Genomic DNA, 15,935 nt, shown 5'->3' with positions numbered 1-15,935 from the left:
ATGTTAGACCACAAACTATCAGATACTTAGAGGAAAATATTGGCAGAACTCTTTTCTGCATAAATTTTAAAGACATTTTCAATGAAACGAATCCAATTACAAAGAAGACTAAGGCACGTATAAACCTATGGAACTACATCAAATTAAAAAGCTTCTTCACAGCAAAAGAAACCACTACCCAAACCAAGATACCCCTCACAGAATGGGAGAAGATCTTGACATGCCATACATCAGATAAGAGTTTAATAACCAACATATATAAAAAGCTTGTCAGACTCAACAACAAGACAACAAATAACCCCATCCAAAAATGGGGGGAGGACTTGGACAGAATATTCACCACAGAAGAGATCCAAAAGGCCGAGAAACACATGAAACATGCTCCAAGTCTCTGATTGTCAGAGAAATGCAAATAAAGACAACAATGAGATATCACTTCACTCCTGTGAGAATGTCATACATCAGAAAAGGTAACAGCAGCAAATGCTGGAGAGAGTGTGGGGTCAAAGGAACCCTCCTGCACTGCTGGTGGGAATGTCAATTGGTCCAACCTCTGTGGAGAACAGTCTGGAGAACTCTCACAAGGCCAGACATGGACCAACCCTATGACCCTGCAATTCCTCTCCTGGGGGTATATCCTAAGGAACCCAACACATCCATCCAAAAAGATCTGTGTACACCTATGTTCTTGGCAGCACAATTTGTTATAGCCAAAACCTGGAAGCAACCAGGTGTCCAACAACAGATGAGTGGCTGAGCAAGTTGTGGTATATATACACAATGGACTACTACTCAGCTGTAAAAAATGGTGACTTCACCATTTTCAGCCGATCTTGGATGGACCTTGAAAAATTCATGTTCAGTGAAATAAGTCAGAAACAGAAGGATGAATATGGGATGATCTCACTCTCAGGCAGAAGTTGAAAACAAGATCAGAAAAGAAAACACAAGTAGAACCTGAAATTGGCATATCGCACCAAAGTAAGGGTCTCTGGGGTGGGTGGGTGGGGAGAATGCAGGTCCATGAAGGATGATAAATGACATAGTGGGGGTTGTATTGTCAAATGGGAAACTGGGGAATGTCATGCATGTACAAACTATTGTATTTACTGTTGAATGTAAAACATTAATTCCCCAATAAAAGAAATAAATTTAAAAAATAAAATAAATAAATAAATAAATAATTGAACTACTATGCAATCCAGCAATTCTATGGGTATTCACTGAAAGAAAATGAGAAGAATCAGCTTCCAAACTTATCTGTACAGTACTCCTATATTCACTATAGTCAAGATACAGAAAGCACCTAACAAGATACAGAAAGTAAGTTACTATCAATGGAACAAAAAGAAAATGTTGGTACACACGCACGGGGGGTGGGAGGGTGTTGGTGGTGGTAGGGAGAGAGAAACATGAGTATTGCATAATCATTAAAAAGAATGAAATCTTGCTAATCACAATACCAATGATTCACCCTGAGGGCATTGTGCTGCTAAGTAAAAGGAGTCAAACAGAAATACACCATATGATCTTTCTTATACTTGGAATCTAAAAAGAAAAGAAAAAGAAAAAAGCAGAGCGAAGGATGAACAAATGAGTGAAAAGGATCAAAGGCCCCTTCAGTTATAGAAAAATGATGCATGAAGATGCAACATACAACATAGTGACTACAGTTAATAATACTGTATTACATAGTTGTTGCTAATAGAACAGATCTTAAAGATGCTCTTCATTGGGGGAAAACGTTTGGAGAGGCTGGGGATTGAAATACTTTATCTACTATATTGGTATACTGAGGTCTTTTATGTGTTACTGTTGATGTCTCCCATCACTAAGTACTTTTCCTATATATTTGGGTGCATGAATACTGGGAGCTTATACACTGACAATGCTTATGGTCTTTATGTTGGATTGATCCTCTGATCAGTATGTAGTATCTATTTCTTTTCACCCTCTTTGCCTGAAAATTTATTTTATCTTATAACAGAATAGCTATTCCTGTCCCTTTTTTATTTTATTAGTTTGGAATACCTTATTCCAGCTGTTACCTGGAGCTTATCTTGTCTTTTTTTTTTTTTTTTAAGGATTTATTTATTTAGGACGGTCAGGCGGTAGCACAGCAGGTTAAGTGCACATGATGCAAAGTGTGAAGACCGGTGTCAAGGATCCCGGTTTGAGCTCCCGGCTCCCCACCAGCAGGGGAGTCACTTCACAAGCGGTGAAGCAGGTCTGCAGGTGCCTATCTTTCTCTCCCCCTCTCTGTCTTCCCCTCCTCTTTCCATTTCTCTCTGTCCTATCCAACAAGAACATCATCAACAACAACAACAAAAATAATAATAACCAGAACAATGATAAAACAACAAAGGCAACAAAAGGGGAAAAAAAGTAGCCTCCTGGAGTGGTGAATTTGCGGTGCAGGAACCGAGCCCCAGCAATAACCCTGGAGGCAAAAAAAATTTATTTATGTATTTATTCATAAGAAAGATGGGGAGGGAGAGAGGGAGAGAGGGAGAGGGAGAGAGAGAGAGAGAGAGAGAGAGAGAGAGAGAACCAGACATCACTCTGGTACATGTGCTGCCGGAAACTGAACTCAAGGACCTCATGGTTGAGAATCCAATTCTTTATGCACTGCACCACCTCCTTTGCTTTTCTTTCAATTATCTGTTCCCTGGAGATACAGAATGGATGGATCTTGTTGTTTTGTTTTTTTGTTGTTGTTGTTGTCGTTGTCTGATAAGACAGAGAAATGAAGAGTGGCGGGGACAACAGAGAGGAGGGGAGAAAGACAGACACCTTCAGACCTGCTTCACCACCTGTGAAGCGACTCCTCTGTAGGTGGGGAAGCGGGGGCTTGAACAGAGATCCTTATGCGGGTCCTTGTGCTTTGTGCCACCTGCACTTAACCCACTGTGCTACCGCCCACTTTTTTTTTAACCTTTATTTTTTATTGGATAGAAACAGAGAGAAATTTAGATGGGAGGGGAAGACAGGGAGGGGCTTGAACCTGGGTCCTTCTGCACTGTAATGTGTGTGCTTACCCTGGTGTACCACCACTGACTGGGCCCCGGATCTTGCCTTTTAAGCCATTCAGTCAGGCGGTAGCATAGCAGGTAAAGTGCAGGTGGTGCAAAGCCCAAGGACCAGCAAAAGGATCCCAGTTCGAGCCCCCGGCTCCCTACCTGCAGGGGAGTTGCTTCACAAGCAGTGAAGCAGATCTGCAGGTGTCTATCTTTTTCTCCCCCTATCTTCCCCTCCTCTCTCCATTTCTCTGTCCTATTCAACAACAACATCAATTGTTACAACAATAATAACTACAACAATAAAACAACAAGGGCAACAAAAGGGAATAGATAAATATTTAAAAAAATTAAACTATTCAGTCACTCTGAATCTTTTGAATGGTGAATTTAAGCCATTCACATTTACAGTGATTATTGATAAATGTAGTTTGTGTATAGCCATTCTGGTTTTTGTTTTGAGCTTGTTTTGTTTTTGTTGAGTATTTTCCTGTTTGTTTCTGTTACTTTATGTGAATGATTTTCTATAATGGTCTTGAACTACGGATATATATATTTCCCAATTGTCTCTGTGCTATGTTGTGTTTTGTGGTTTTCATCAGCATTGTATCTAATTTTTAATGTAACAGTCTTTTTAAAAGTTGGTCTTGGTTCACCAATCTCTGATTCTGTCACTCTATTTTACCCTCCCTTTTCCTGTGTCTGTTTTCCTTGTTCTTGTGTTCCTGGTTCTATTCTAATACCGATCATCTCATTAAAAGTTGGAACATGGGGGTCGGGCAGTAGTGTGGCGGGTTAAGTGCGCGTGGCGCAAAGCCCAAGGACTGGCATTAAGGATCCCAGTTCGAGCCTCTGGCTCCCCACCTGCAAGGGAGTCGCTTCACAAGCAGTAAAGTAGGTCTGCAGATGTCTGTCTTTCTCTCCCCCTCTGTCTTCCCCTCCTCTCTCCATTTCTCTCTGTCCTATCCAACAACGACATCAACAACAATAATAATAACCACAACAATGATAAAACAACAAGGGCAACAAAAGGGAAAAAAAAGCCTCCAGGAGCAGTGGATTCATGGTCCAGGCACCTAGCCCCAGCAATAACCCTGGAGGCAAAAAAAAAAAAAAAAAAGTTGCAACTTGGGGGTTGGGAGATAGGTAGTGCAGCGAGTTGAGTGCAAAGCCCAAGGACTGGCGAAAGGATCCTGGTTAGAGCCCCCGGCTCCCCACCTGCAAGGGGGGGTCACTTCATAGGCAACAGGCAGTGAAGCAGTTCTGCAGGTGTCTATCTTTCTCTCCCCGTCTTCCCCTCTTCTCTCAGTTTCTCTCTGTCCTACCCAACAACAGCAGCAATGATAACAATAACAACAACAAGGGCAACAAAATGGGAAAAATGGCCTCCAGGAGTAGTGCATTTGTAGTGCAGTCACCAAGCCCCAGCAATAACCCTGGAAGGAAAAAAAAAATCTTAAGAAAAAAAAAGTTGGAACTCATTTGTTTCATGTGAGACTCCTCTCAGTAAGTCTCATAAGGCAGGATTGATAGTGCCAAATTCCTTAAGTTTCTGAATGTTTGAAAAGAGCCTCTTTGATACTGGAAGGATAATTTAGCAGGATACACTATTCATGGCTGGCAATTCTTTTAATATTTGAATATACCATTCCTCTGCCTCCTTGCCTCTAGGGTTTGTGATGAGAAATCTGATGAAATTCTGATGGCTCTGCCTCTGTTATGTGAATTTCTTTCTTTCCCTGACAGCCTGTAATACTTTTCTTTGTCCTTGGCTTTGGATAGTTTTACTACTATGTGTCTTGGTGTGTGCTGTTTCTAGATTCAGAGATTTAGGTGTATTTCTGTGTTTTAAATATTGCTCAGATGTGGAAATTTTTCTGCTATATTATCTTTGAATATGTTCTCTGTTTCTCTCTCCCTCAGGGATCCTACTAACTCATACATCCCTCTTTCTGATGGAGTCTTCTATTTCACAAAAAAGAGCTTCATTTTTCCTAAACCTTTCAAATTCAGTGTGGTTGTTGTGTCTTCTAGCACTGATATTCTCTCCTCCACCCGATCAAATTTGCTTCCAAGGCCTGTTACCTGAGACTGAACTGCATTCAAAGTGTCCTTCACACCCTGCAGCTATGAAATTTTTCTGTGTTTTGTAATGCTTTGGTAAAATGATCTTTGAGTTCTTGAATTTGTGTCTGTATATTTAGTATAATGTCTTGAATTCATTTCATAATGAGTTTTCTGAACTCTATCTCTGCCATTTTATCTACATCTATGTCCGATCATTTAAAGTGTCTGTCATGGTTGTCTGTGTATTTAGTATGCTTCTGTTGTGCCAGCAGGAGGTGCTAAGGTGTTGAATTTCCCTGTTTATATATCTTGGTGGGAGAGAGGGTCTTATCATGTGTCACCAGGCCACTTTAGTATATTAGATTTAGATGTCAATATATGTTCTCCCTGGTAATTTCCTGTGAGGCCCTTAATCTTAGAATATCAATTTGGCTTAGCACAAAATCCTTACTTTGCACTTCACTTTCCTGGCTTCTGGCATGAAGAAAGGACTTATAGAAAGTCCATAATTGGACTTTCCTTTTTTTTTTTTTTTTTTGCCTTAGGGTTATCACTGGGGTTTGGTGCTTGTACTATGGAATCACTGCTCCTGGAGGCCATTTTTCCCATTCTGTTGCCCTTGTTGTCATCGTTGCTATTACTGGTATTGCTGCTGGATAGGACAGAAATTTGAGAGAAATGGGGAAGACAGAGAGGGGGAGGGAAACAGACACCTGCCGACCTGCTTTGCTGCTTGTGAAGCGACCCCTCTGCAGGTGGGTAGCTGGGGGCTCGAACCAGGATCCTTATGCTGGTCCTTGTGCTACACGCTATGTGCGCTTAATCTGCTGCACTACTGCCCGGAATCCAGATTTCCCCTTTTTTTTTTTTTAATATTTATTTTATTTATTCCCTTTTGTTGCCCTTTGTTGTTTTATTGTTGTAGTTATTATTGTTGTTGTCGCTGTTGTTGGATAGGACAGAGAAATGGAGAGAGGAGGGGGAAGACAGAAAGGGGGAGAGAAAGATAGACACCTGCCGACCTGCTTCACTGCTTTTGAAGCAACTCCCCTGCAGGTGGGGAGCCAGGGCTTGAACCGGGATCCTTATGCGTCACCTGTGCTTAATCGCTGTGCTACAGCCCGACTCCCGGGATTTCCCCTTAATACCACTATTAGGGTACTCAAAGGAATTATTTCTTTCAAAGTCTGATACTATTACTGCAGTCTATTCTGGTGGTTTTTTTTTTTTAAATATATCATAAATGTCTTTGATATACAGACTGTCTCTTGTTTTACCAATGTTTTCTTGAAAAGCAATTTTTAATATATGTCTCATCCATTGCACTGATTGCCTATTCTGGGGCATGCGGACTCTTCATAGTTTATATCCTGTTTTCTCAATTCGGTCTCGTTTCATTTCTCTTTCCTGAAACATAATTATCCTCTTTTACCAAAATTATAGTTTTAATACATCTATAATAACATATAATAATATATAGTTCTATATTAAATGGTCATTTGTATTTATGTCTTAGTTATAATATTTAATATAATTGTCCTTTCTTGCCATAGTTAGGTAAAATTTATTCAAGATTGGATAATTTGTTGAGGTTTATTTAGAACTGTGGATACTGAGAGCAGATGCTAATAGATGCCTAGGATAGGTCAAACTCAACTGGTATGCATGCTGAATGTCTATGTGTGAATTAGACCTACCACTAGTTCAATTTATCAGGAAGGACAAAAGTAAAATTAGCTATACCCCTTGTGACCAGTCTCGCCTTTAAGGGGAACACTTACAACTATAGATGTCAGATCTTCACTTTCAAATCGTCCGATTGCCAGTTCTAGAGACTTATACATGGCTGCTGAGACCCGCTGGGTAATCAGCCGATTGAGGTCTATGGACCTTCCCAGGAGCTAGGGAAATAGGGCAGGATGACCAAAGTAGATAATTAAAAACAAGCAAGACAAAACAAAAATAAGAGCAAAAGCTCTTTCGCTCCCTCCCAGAAAGGAATTCTAAACTATTAGACAGATGTATTTGTAGGAGGACACTGTAGAAAGCTAAACACTGTAGGTGAAACTGCCTATGTATGTGTCAAACACACACCTAAATATCCAATTTTATTAGAGCTGAATTCTGTAAGTCAAAGTTCTGAAGGACCTTGGACTGATAGGAATCCCAAGGCTCACAAGAGAACTGGGAGAATCTGGGTCAGTTATCACACCCTTCCAAAAGTGTCCTAGCTTGTGTCCACCATATAATAGTGGCCTGTACAGTCTAACCTCCAGTGTTATGACTAATAGGAGAAAAATCACTCCATCTCAATTCAGACTCCTTATCACTGATCTGTACCTTAAAATGATCACAATATAAAAACATGGTCAAAAACTATCACAAAATATCAATGATGGTTATCTGTAGTAAGATTTCCCCTATATTTTATATTGCCTTAAAAACCAAAACTTTTATTTTTATTATTTATGCTGGCCAAAAGAAAGCTCATCTCTTGACACTGAGTAGATAGTGGTTCTCATCTTTCTTCTTTATATTATCTCGTTTTTGAGCTCCTGGAGAAGAACAGGAACTAAGCTTTTAGGCACCCAAGCAGGGCAGGTGCAGGGTGTTGCAAGCCTTCCCTTGTTTCTGGGTAGCCAGCAGACACTCGTTGGCTTTAAATTTCTAACGTTTATTATGGACATCCTCACAGCCATGTGGCATATGGACATCTATAGAGACTCAGCATAGTCTAAGATGACCTCATGATTTCCAACGCACAGCTGTTGCAAACACTGCTAGCTGCTAATGTACTTACCTGTACATGCCTCTGCTTGAGCAGAGTCTCATAGCGGTTTGAGGGTGGCAGGTGGATCGTTGCCCCCTGGTTCTTACACTCTGATCGCAGGCGTTTATCAAGAAGCAAACTAATACCAAAGAAAGGAAGACACGTGTCACATGTTATTAATTCTAATGCAAATGTCAGATCAAATCACTGTTTTTTAAAAAATATCTTTATTTATTGGATAGAGATAGCCAGAAATCAAGAGGGTAGGGGTGAAAGAGAGGAAGAGAGAGAGAGATAAATGCAGCACTGCTTCACCATTTGTAAAGCTTCCCCCTGCAGCTGGGGACCAAGGGCTTGAACCCAGGTCCTTGCGCACTGTAACATGGGCACTCAACCAGGTGCGCCACCACCCGGCTCCAAATCACTGGGGATTTTGTACTAAGATCACAAACCAGAACACCCACCTTCCTGCCATAACTTTATAATATGCAAATATCTGGTCTGCCAGCTTGTAAACAAATTGGTCAAAGCACAGATTCACCTGAAGTAAAAAAGAAAAGATATGGATTGATTTTGATACCCCGAACCAAGATACATCTATAAAACAAAAATAAAATAAAATGACATTTGTTAAGATTACTACCTGAGGCTCTGATCAGAATAAAAGAAACATAGTGGACTAGGAGGTAGCTCAGTGGGAGAGAGCAGGCCATGTCTAACTGCATGAGGTTCTAGGTTTGATTCCCAGCACTGTGTAGCTGAAGTAAAGAAGGATTCTGGTCTCTCTCTCTCTCTCATGAAATAAATAAATCCTTCCCCCCCTTTTTAACATTTTCTTTTATTTTATGGGGGGGGGAGAGAGAGATTATACCTGAGACCTTGGAGCCTCAGCCATTTGAATCTTTTGCATAACCATTAGGCTATCTCCCCAGCCTGAAACATTTCAAAAGAGAGAGAAAGACTGGGAAGTGGCACAGTGGTTAGAGTGTAGGACTTTAAAAGCAGGAGGTTCTAAGTTTGATCCCCAGCACTGCATGTGTCAAGAGAGATCCTCTGGTTCTGTCTCTCTCTTCTTCTCTCCCTCTTATGTTTATAAATAAGTATTTTGAGAGACATGCAAATAGACTTATTGTCAAGCACCAGGTCAACTACATTAGGGTGTAGCCAGGAGTGAGCACTACATGTCCACTGAAAACTTTATTAGAGCCCTGATAGAGAAAGCTGTTTCTATTCTGTTCGTTGCAAAGGAATGAAAGGGGCAGGTAGTGGCACATCAGGTAAAGCTCACATTGCTGAGAAAAACCTGGGTTCAAGCCCCTGGTCTCTACTTGCAAGGAGGAAGCTTCCAAAGCAGTGAAGCTGTGTTGCAGGAGTCTCTCTTTCTTACTGTCTCCCTCTCCCTTTTCAATTTCTGTCTCTATGCAAAAAAGGAAGAAAGGGAGCAAGCGGCCCTGGGAACAACAGCCCACCAATAACTCTAGTGGCAATAAAAAAACAACAAAAAACCACCAACAAATGAATATGAAAATGTGTCTTGTAAGCATGTGCTGGGGGCTGAGATAATGTGCACAGCATTTGGGCTCTCACCTTGGAAGCCACTCTTGCCACCAGGGTATGTATGCCAGAAGTCACCACACTTTGCCTCCCCTGTTTAGGCACTAAGGCCAGTCAGAAGAAGCAGCAGAGACTTCATTCCCAAAACCAAATCCTTACCTGCAAGTAAAAGTACCACTGAGCCCAAGAAATAGTGATGAAGACAGTGTTCTTGGAGGTTAAATGCCCAAGCACTAGGGTGCTCCATGGGTCTCTGCCCACCTACACTGCCTACTGGTCTCTGCCCACCTACACTTCTCTTTCTGGTGGGTCCTGTGAGGAGATGGAAACAATTCAGATGCCCAAAGTGAGTAGCTGAGGTTAAATGTGCTTATACCATTCCCCCTCCCCCTTTGTCATCACCAGGGTTACATTCCTGGTGGCCTTTCTTTCTTTCTTTCTTTCTTTCTTTTTAAGAGAGTGACAGAAAAAGCAAGGAAGAGAGTACCAAAGTAAAACACTCTGGGGTTGGGGAGAAGGTTCAGGTCCTGGAACATGATGGCAGAGGAGGACCTAGTGGGGGTTGAATTGTTATGTGGAGAACTGGGAAATGTTATGCATGTACAAACTACTGTATTTTACTGTCAACTGTAAAGCATCAACCCCTCAATAAAGAAATTTAAAAAAGAAAAACAAATTTTGTTCCATACTCTCAGTGGGAGAGAAATGTTAGAAGATGAACAGAGTGCTCTGAACCATTAGGACATGAAGAGAGAGAAGAGGAAGACAGGAGGGACATTTGGGTATTGTAATAAGTGTAGGTATGACTTGGAAAGGAAGAGAAGATGGTACCTTGAAAGGGGGGAGGCAAATATATACCAATATATTTGTATATATAGCTGTAGAAATAATATAGTTGTAGAAATAATAGTTAACCCATATCTGTAACCTTAGGAGAATTGCTGTAGCTTACAATGGAGGGATTGGAGATTCAGAACCCTGGTGGTAGGAATGATGTGGAGTTGTGCCCTTGTTATCTTGTAATTTTTTAAATCAATACTAAATCACTAATAAATAAAAAAATTAAAAACTGAAATAACCAACCAAAAAATAAAAATAGTTTACGTATGTCCAAAGGAAAAAAAAAAAAAGAGTGAGGAAGAGAGAGTAGAAAGGAGAGATACCTGTAGTATTGCTCTACCACCCACGAAGCTGCCTTCCTGCATATGAGGACTGGGGGCTTCATCCTAGGTCCCCCTGCACATTGTAACATATGTACTCTACCAGGTGAACTACCACTAGCCCTTACTTTGCTTGTATCTTATTTATTTATTTTGGCTACCAAGATTTTTGCTGGGGCTTCCTAGAGGCCTTTTACAGAAATAAACTGAGTGGGCACAGAGGAGATAGCATAATGGTTATGCAAAAAGACTCTCATGCCTGAGGCTTTGAAGTCCCTGGTTTAATTCCCCAAACCACCATAAGCTAGAGCAGAGTATTACTCTGTTTAAAAGGAAGAGGAAGGAGTCGGGCGGTAGTGCAGTGGGTTAAGCACATGTGGCGCAAAGCGCAAGGACCGGCATAAGGATCCCGGTTTGAGCCCCAGCTCCCCACCTGCAGGGGAGTCGCTTCACAGGTAGTGAAGCAGGTCTGCAGGTGTCTATCTTTCTCTCCCCCCTCTGTCTTCCCCTCCTCTCTCCATTTCTCTCTGTCCTATCCAACAACGACGACATCAATAAGAATTATAACAAAAAAATAACAAGAGCAACAAAAGGGAATAAATTAAAAAAAATTTTTTTAAAAAGGAGGAGGAAGAGGAGGAAGAGAAAAAAGAAGAAAATGGGCAAGTGTGTGTGTGAGGGTAGTGGTGGGAGAGTGATACCTGCAATACTACTACACATTACTCATGCAGCAGCCTACTGCAAGAGGGACAGAGGGGTTTGAACCTGGTTCCTCGTGAATGGTAACGTGTAAACTCATTGGGTAGATCACCACCCAACCCCAATTTACTTACATTTTAAGCTAGGAAATGAGGTTCATCTTTGTGTGCACTGCCCTAATAATTCTAATATGTCCTTGAGAAATAATCCCTCTTTATTAAAAATATAACCAAAAAATTAAATAACAGGTAAGGAAATTCATCAAAACACTAATAGTAAAGTAAAAACGAAAGAAACAAAATGGGGGTTGGTTCAGAATTCTTGCTAAGACGAGACAGCTTCAGGCCAGGTGCCTGATAGAAAGCAGGTGAGAATATAAGAGTTTATGACACGCTGCCACAGGAAAAAGCAAGTCACTAGATACTATCTGTGGTTAAGACCACAACCACTACATGTATAGAGACATAGAAAAAGTGTAGACAGAAATGTTCACCGCAGTATTACTTCCTAAGTTCATTTCACCACTAAACTTTCTTATCCTGTAAGCACTCTAGCATTCAGAGAAATAAGAAATGGAGGAACGTTTGTCAAAGCTGCTCTCACCTCTGCCTCGATTTCGTCGTAGAGAAACTGCTTGTTGAACCTGGTAAGGGCATAGTGGGCACTGTCGTTGTACAGGTCCAAGGAATATAGCACATACCTGCAGAAGGGTGCAGTTAGCCAGCTCCCATACCCCACACTCAATCTGAGGTCCCACTTGGTCTGACTCTCACGTAAGGAAAAACAGGCCCTAATTCAAATACCAAACCCCAAACTGCTCCCATCTATAGCCCTATCTGCTATTGCCCGCCAGCTGGGACCAGCCCATGGTGGACACATATACTCAGGTTAAGTCTAGAGCACCAGGGACCTCAGGGCCTCCTGTCACTGTTTTCACTTCTTTCTATGTAATTGTGTAATTTCGCCTGAAGTGTGTACTATTTTTTATAACAACAAAGATGAGTAACTTTCTTAATGTGAAGAATGAGCTATCTGCCAGCCACCAAGTAGCAGACACTAACATGACACCATCCTGACCTCCCCTGGCAGATGACCTCATCAGTGTGTCCTGGAATCTCACCTCTCTAGAGCCCTACCCCACCAGGGAAAGATAGAAACAGCCTGGGGGTGTGGATCAACCTGCCAGTGTCCATGTCCAGTAGAGAAGCAATTTTAGAAGCCAGACCATCTGTTCCCCATGAAGAATTTTGGTCCATAATCCCAGAGAGGGATAAAGAATAGGGAAGCTATTCTTCATATTTTATTCTGGAAGCCAGTGGCCTCCAGGCTAAAGCCCCTCTATGGGTGTGAGGTTACCCTAACTTCAGAGGGGAAGCCAAGTCCAGGGGAGTGACATACGGCTTTGGGTCTCCACCTTTCTCACACTCTATCAACTGTTAATGAAGAGATGCAAGTGGTGCTCTTCAAAATAGAAGGCTAGGGCCAAGTGCAACCTAGGTCCCAGCCCAGGCCTCACCACACTGGGGGAAGCATCAGTGCTGAGGTATCATGCTCTCTCTCTCTCTCTCTCTGTCTCTATCTGAAAAGTCAATACAGAGAGCTAAAGCCCCAGTGACAATAATCAAAAAAATGAAGGCTGATGGACATGTTTGAGAAGGGGCACTGAGGTCTTCTGAGCAAAGGATGAACTTGTTCAATCTTTCCAAACTTCTACAGACTTCAAATTCTCAGAAGTCTCAGGCTCTCATTCCAGTTGTAAGTCCGAACCTCAAAGCTACACAATGTGCACATTTCTCAAATTCATGTCATGGGGTCTGGTTAGTCCTTATCTGAACTCTCTGACCCTGCTAGAGTCAATCCAAGGCCTCACCCGCACCAGGCCATGGTGGTTCTTACTATACCCAACAGCCTGAGTTTCCATGTCATTCTGAAACCACAACACTGTTGCTCATATAATCTCTGAAGTTTTACCCCAAAGCTTATGACTCAAATGAAATGCTGACAGCTGTTAGCTCCCTCCTCACAAATGATGCCCAGGACACACCCAGTCACTAGAGTCAGAGTCAAGACAGGTCCTTGAATCACTCACTCCATCATGGATGCCTCTTTAGTCTCCAGGATATGGTCGGTCAGGATCCAAGGCATGGACATCTCAATGGGAAACTGGATCCTCCTGCCCATCGTCAACTCCAAGAAGAACTCACGGAACCACAGCTGTGAAAGGTCACAGCACTGCTGGAGCGTCTCTTGAAGGAGTCAAAGGATAACATGTGAATCTTCCATATGCAAACAGGACTCAGCAGGGTGATGTGAGTGGACTGTGTGCCAGGTGCCCATATGTCCCTGCTCACAGCCTCAAACCATGCAAGAGGGGGTGCCAATGGGGAGTAGGCACACATGCCTCCCACTGGGGACACACACCACAAGTGGCTGCAGGCAGAGCCACCTGGACTAAGCAAATCTTTTACACACACACACAAAAAAAACAGCAGTGTGGCCTTGGCCAGTCCCCAGGCAAGGCAGCTGGCACGACATCTCCACCTGCCACCAAGACCTCATCAACCCTGTGAGCTTCTAGAAGTGTTTAGGTGAAAAAACACCCCTTTTAAAAGGAGGATAAAACCAGATTCTTTTTACTGAAGAATAAAGATGCTTTTTACTGAAGAATAAAGATGCAGCATTACATGAATACTCAGTGCAAAACAGAAATACATTATTTCATCGGTTTTAGTCTTTCCTGGAGTAGAAAACAAATGTTTCATGATAGACTCCAGACCTGCAGCAGCCCAGCCAACACAGAGGCCCTTGCTCTGAGCAAGTGGTTATGGTACAGGAGCAAACGTGGATAACTCTGAAATGGAAGTGGTTGTCCATTCTGGTACCCTAGTCAGGAGACAGGGATCACCCCAGGACAGCTGCTTTTTGTCAGATTGCCTTCCACACATGAATGCCTGAGGGAACTGATTCTGATATTTACTACTTTCTTCTCTCTAGCCATGAGACAGTTCTGTTTGCCTGTGTTTCTGATCTGGTGGGGGTTAGAGACCTTGTATTCATGTTATAGGGCCAGCCACAACACCAAAGCCCTCACCCTTCTAACAGCCACGCCACACGGAGGGGGCCCGTGGCTGGCCATGCATTTAAAGCGACAGGTGAGAGGATGCTCACAAAGGTTATGACACAGGTGTCATCTGGGTACATAATGGGACAAGAGGGGGGATGGTCAGGTCAGGCAGGCGGAAGCGTTCTAGATGGTGTTAGCAGTGTTAGAACATGCTGGGCCGGAAGCTGGTCAGCAGTGTCTCTTACCACTGAAATTTATCAAGTGAGTGTAGAAGAATGACTCGCGGTGGAATTTTTCTATGTCCAATATGGTAGGCCCCTCAAGGCTACTTCTCAAAGTTTTCTTGGAACCACTTTTGTCTGCAATGAGGGACTCTAGCATGGTTCTCACCATGTAAAGCTGCATTATCCAGGGAAACATTCGTGAAGGAGAAAATATACATGGTACATTAGTTATGCCAAACTCTGATTGACCACAAGAGAAGGACGGCTCCACTATGCCCTGCCCAGAACTGGCCAAGGGGGCAACCCCCCACCAAGCTGGTTTCCCAAATGGAGTCCAGCTAAGCAGTCAAACTAGGCTGACTGGGAGAAAAGACTTATAGTGGAGCAGTTCACCTCCATGCTGTAAATATCAACAGAAAAAACAAACAAACAAAAACCAAACAATGTCTTACCACCAAAGGTTAAAAGAGGCGGATAGGTGTAGGACTGCCTCAGAAACGCGTTTACCACATGCAAGAGCCTTTCCATGCCCAGAGACTTGAGCTGCCTCAGCAGCTCGGCAGAGCTCAAAGACTCAGCCATGGTGCGCACCAGGTACAGCTAGACACAGACAGACAGGAGAGGTGGAGAGAGCCGTTAGTCACAGACACACTTCACAGGGCTGGGGGATGCACACAGGATAGTGGGTCAGAGGACAGGGAGGGCACATGCAACAGGACAGACCCAGGGGGCTGGACATTGCCTCCCAGACTTTGCAAGGTTCTGTATAAGAGTCAGCAGTGTGCTTTGCTGGTAACTGTCCGAAAGGCTATCAGGAAAGGTTATAAAAGCTTCCAACAGAGTGATGAGAAGTACCAGGCCCCCAAACGGGAGGAAAATAGCAGAAGGGCATATTATATCAGTTTGAGAGTTAAGGGGGGTTTGAACATGCCAGGGGAGAGAGTAGCAGGAGGCAGCTTAAGGCAGCACAAAAAGAGTGGCATCTTAAATATTTCTAAATGCTTTCTAACATAATTTAGGAACCACCATTTTTTAGGCAACAGAAAAAACTGTAACTGTACATTTAAAGACCTAACAGGAAGCACAGTATAAATATACACATTTTCACCTACCACATTTAAGGGACAAGAGTTGAAATGTTATTAAATTCTGGCTGCTGGAGCCTGGGAGGTATCATAGTGGCTAAAAGTTTCTGGGCTCTAAAACATGAGGTCCTGTTAGAACCTCAGTATCATGTTCCACATGGATGTTCCGACTCTCTCTCTCTTTGTCTCTCTTTCATAAACAGGCAGACAGACAGACAGACAGACAGACAGACAGAAAAATAAACTGATTCTACACGCAAATGGTTGACTCTGATACAAGAATGTCCTGGGAAAT

The 15,935-nt window shown here is 42.6% G+C and overlaps 1 protein-coding gene across 2 annotated transcripts in view; it reads right to left on the bottom strand.

Moving 5' to 3' along the window:
* Positions 1-15,935, bottom strand: part of CYFIP1 (cytoplasmic FMR1 interacting protein 1) — a 114,059-nt gene that overhangs the window by 41,540 nt on the left and 56,584 nt on the right. For both annotated transcript variants that reach the window (XM_060179242.1, XM_016192858.2), the window contains 6 exons: positions 14,577-14,730; positions 13,357-13,513; positions 11,871-11,967; positions 8,319-8,395; positions 7,885-7,993; positions 6,866-6,985 (listed from right to left, as the gene is read on the bottom strand). In XM_060179242.1, the coding sequence (XP_060035225.1) occupies positions 6,866-6,985; positions 7,885-7,993; positions 8,319-8,395; positions 11,871-11,967; positions 13,357-13,513; positions 14,577-14,730 (714 nt within the window). The remainder of the gene's footprint in view (positions 1-6,865; positions 6,986-7,884; positions 7,994-8,318; positions 8,396-11,870; positions 11,968-13,356; positions 13,514-14,576; positions 14,731-15,935) is intronic.

The sequence above is a fragment of the Erinaceus europaeus genome, chromosome 20 (genome assembly GCF_950295315.1).
Source record: "Erinaceus europaeus chromosome 20, mEriEur2.1, whole genome shotgun sequence".
Lineage (NCBI taxonomy): Eukaryota > Metazoa > Chordata > Mammalia > Eulipotyphla > Erinaceidae > Erinaceus > Erinaceus europaeus.
This window is presented reverse-complemented; position numbering and strand designations above follow the sequence as displayed.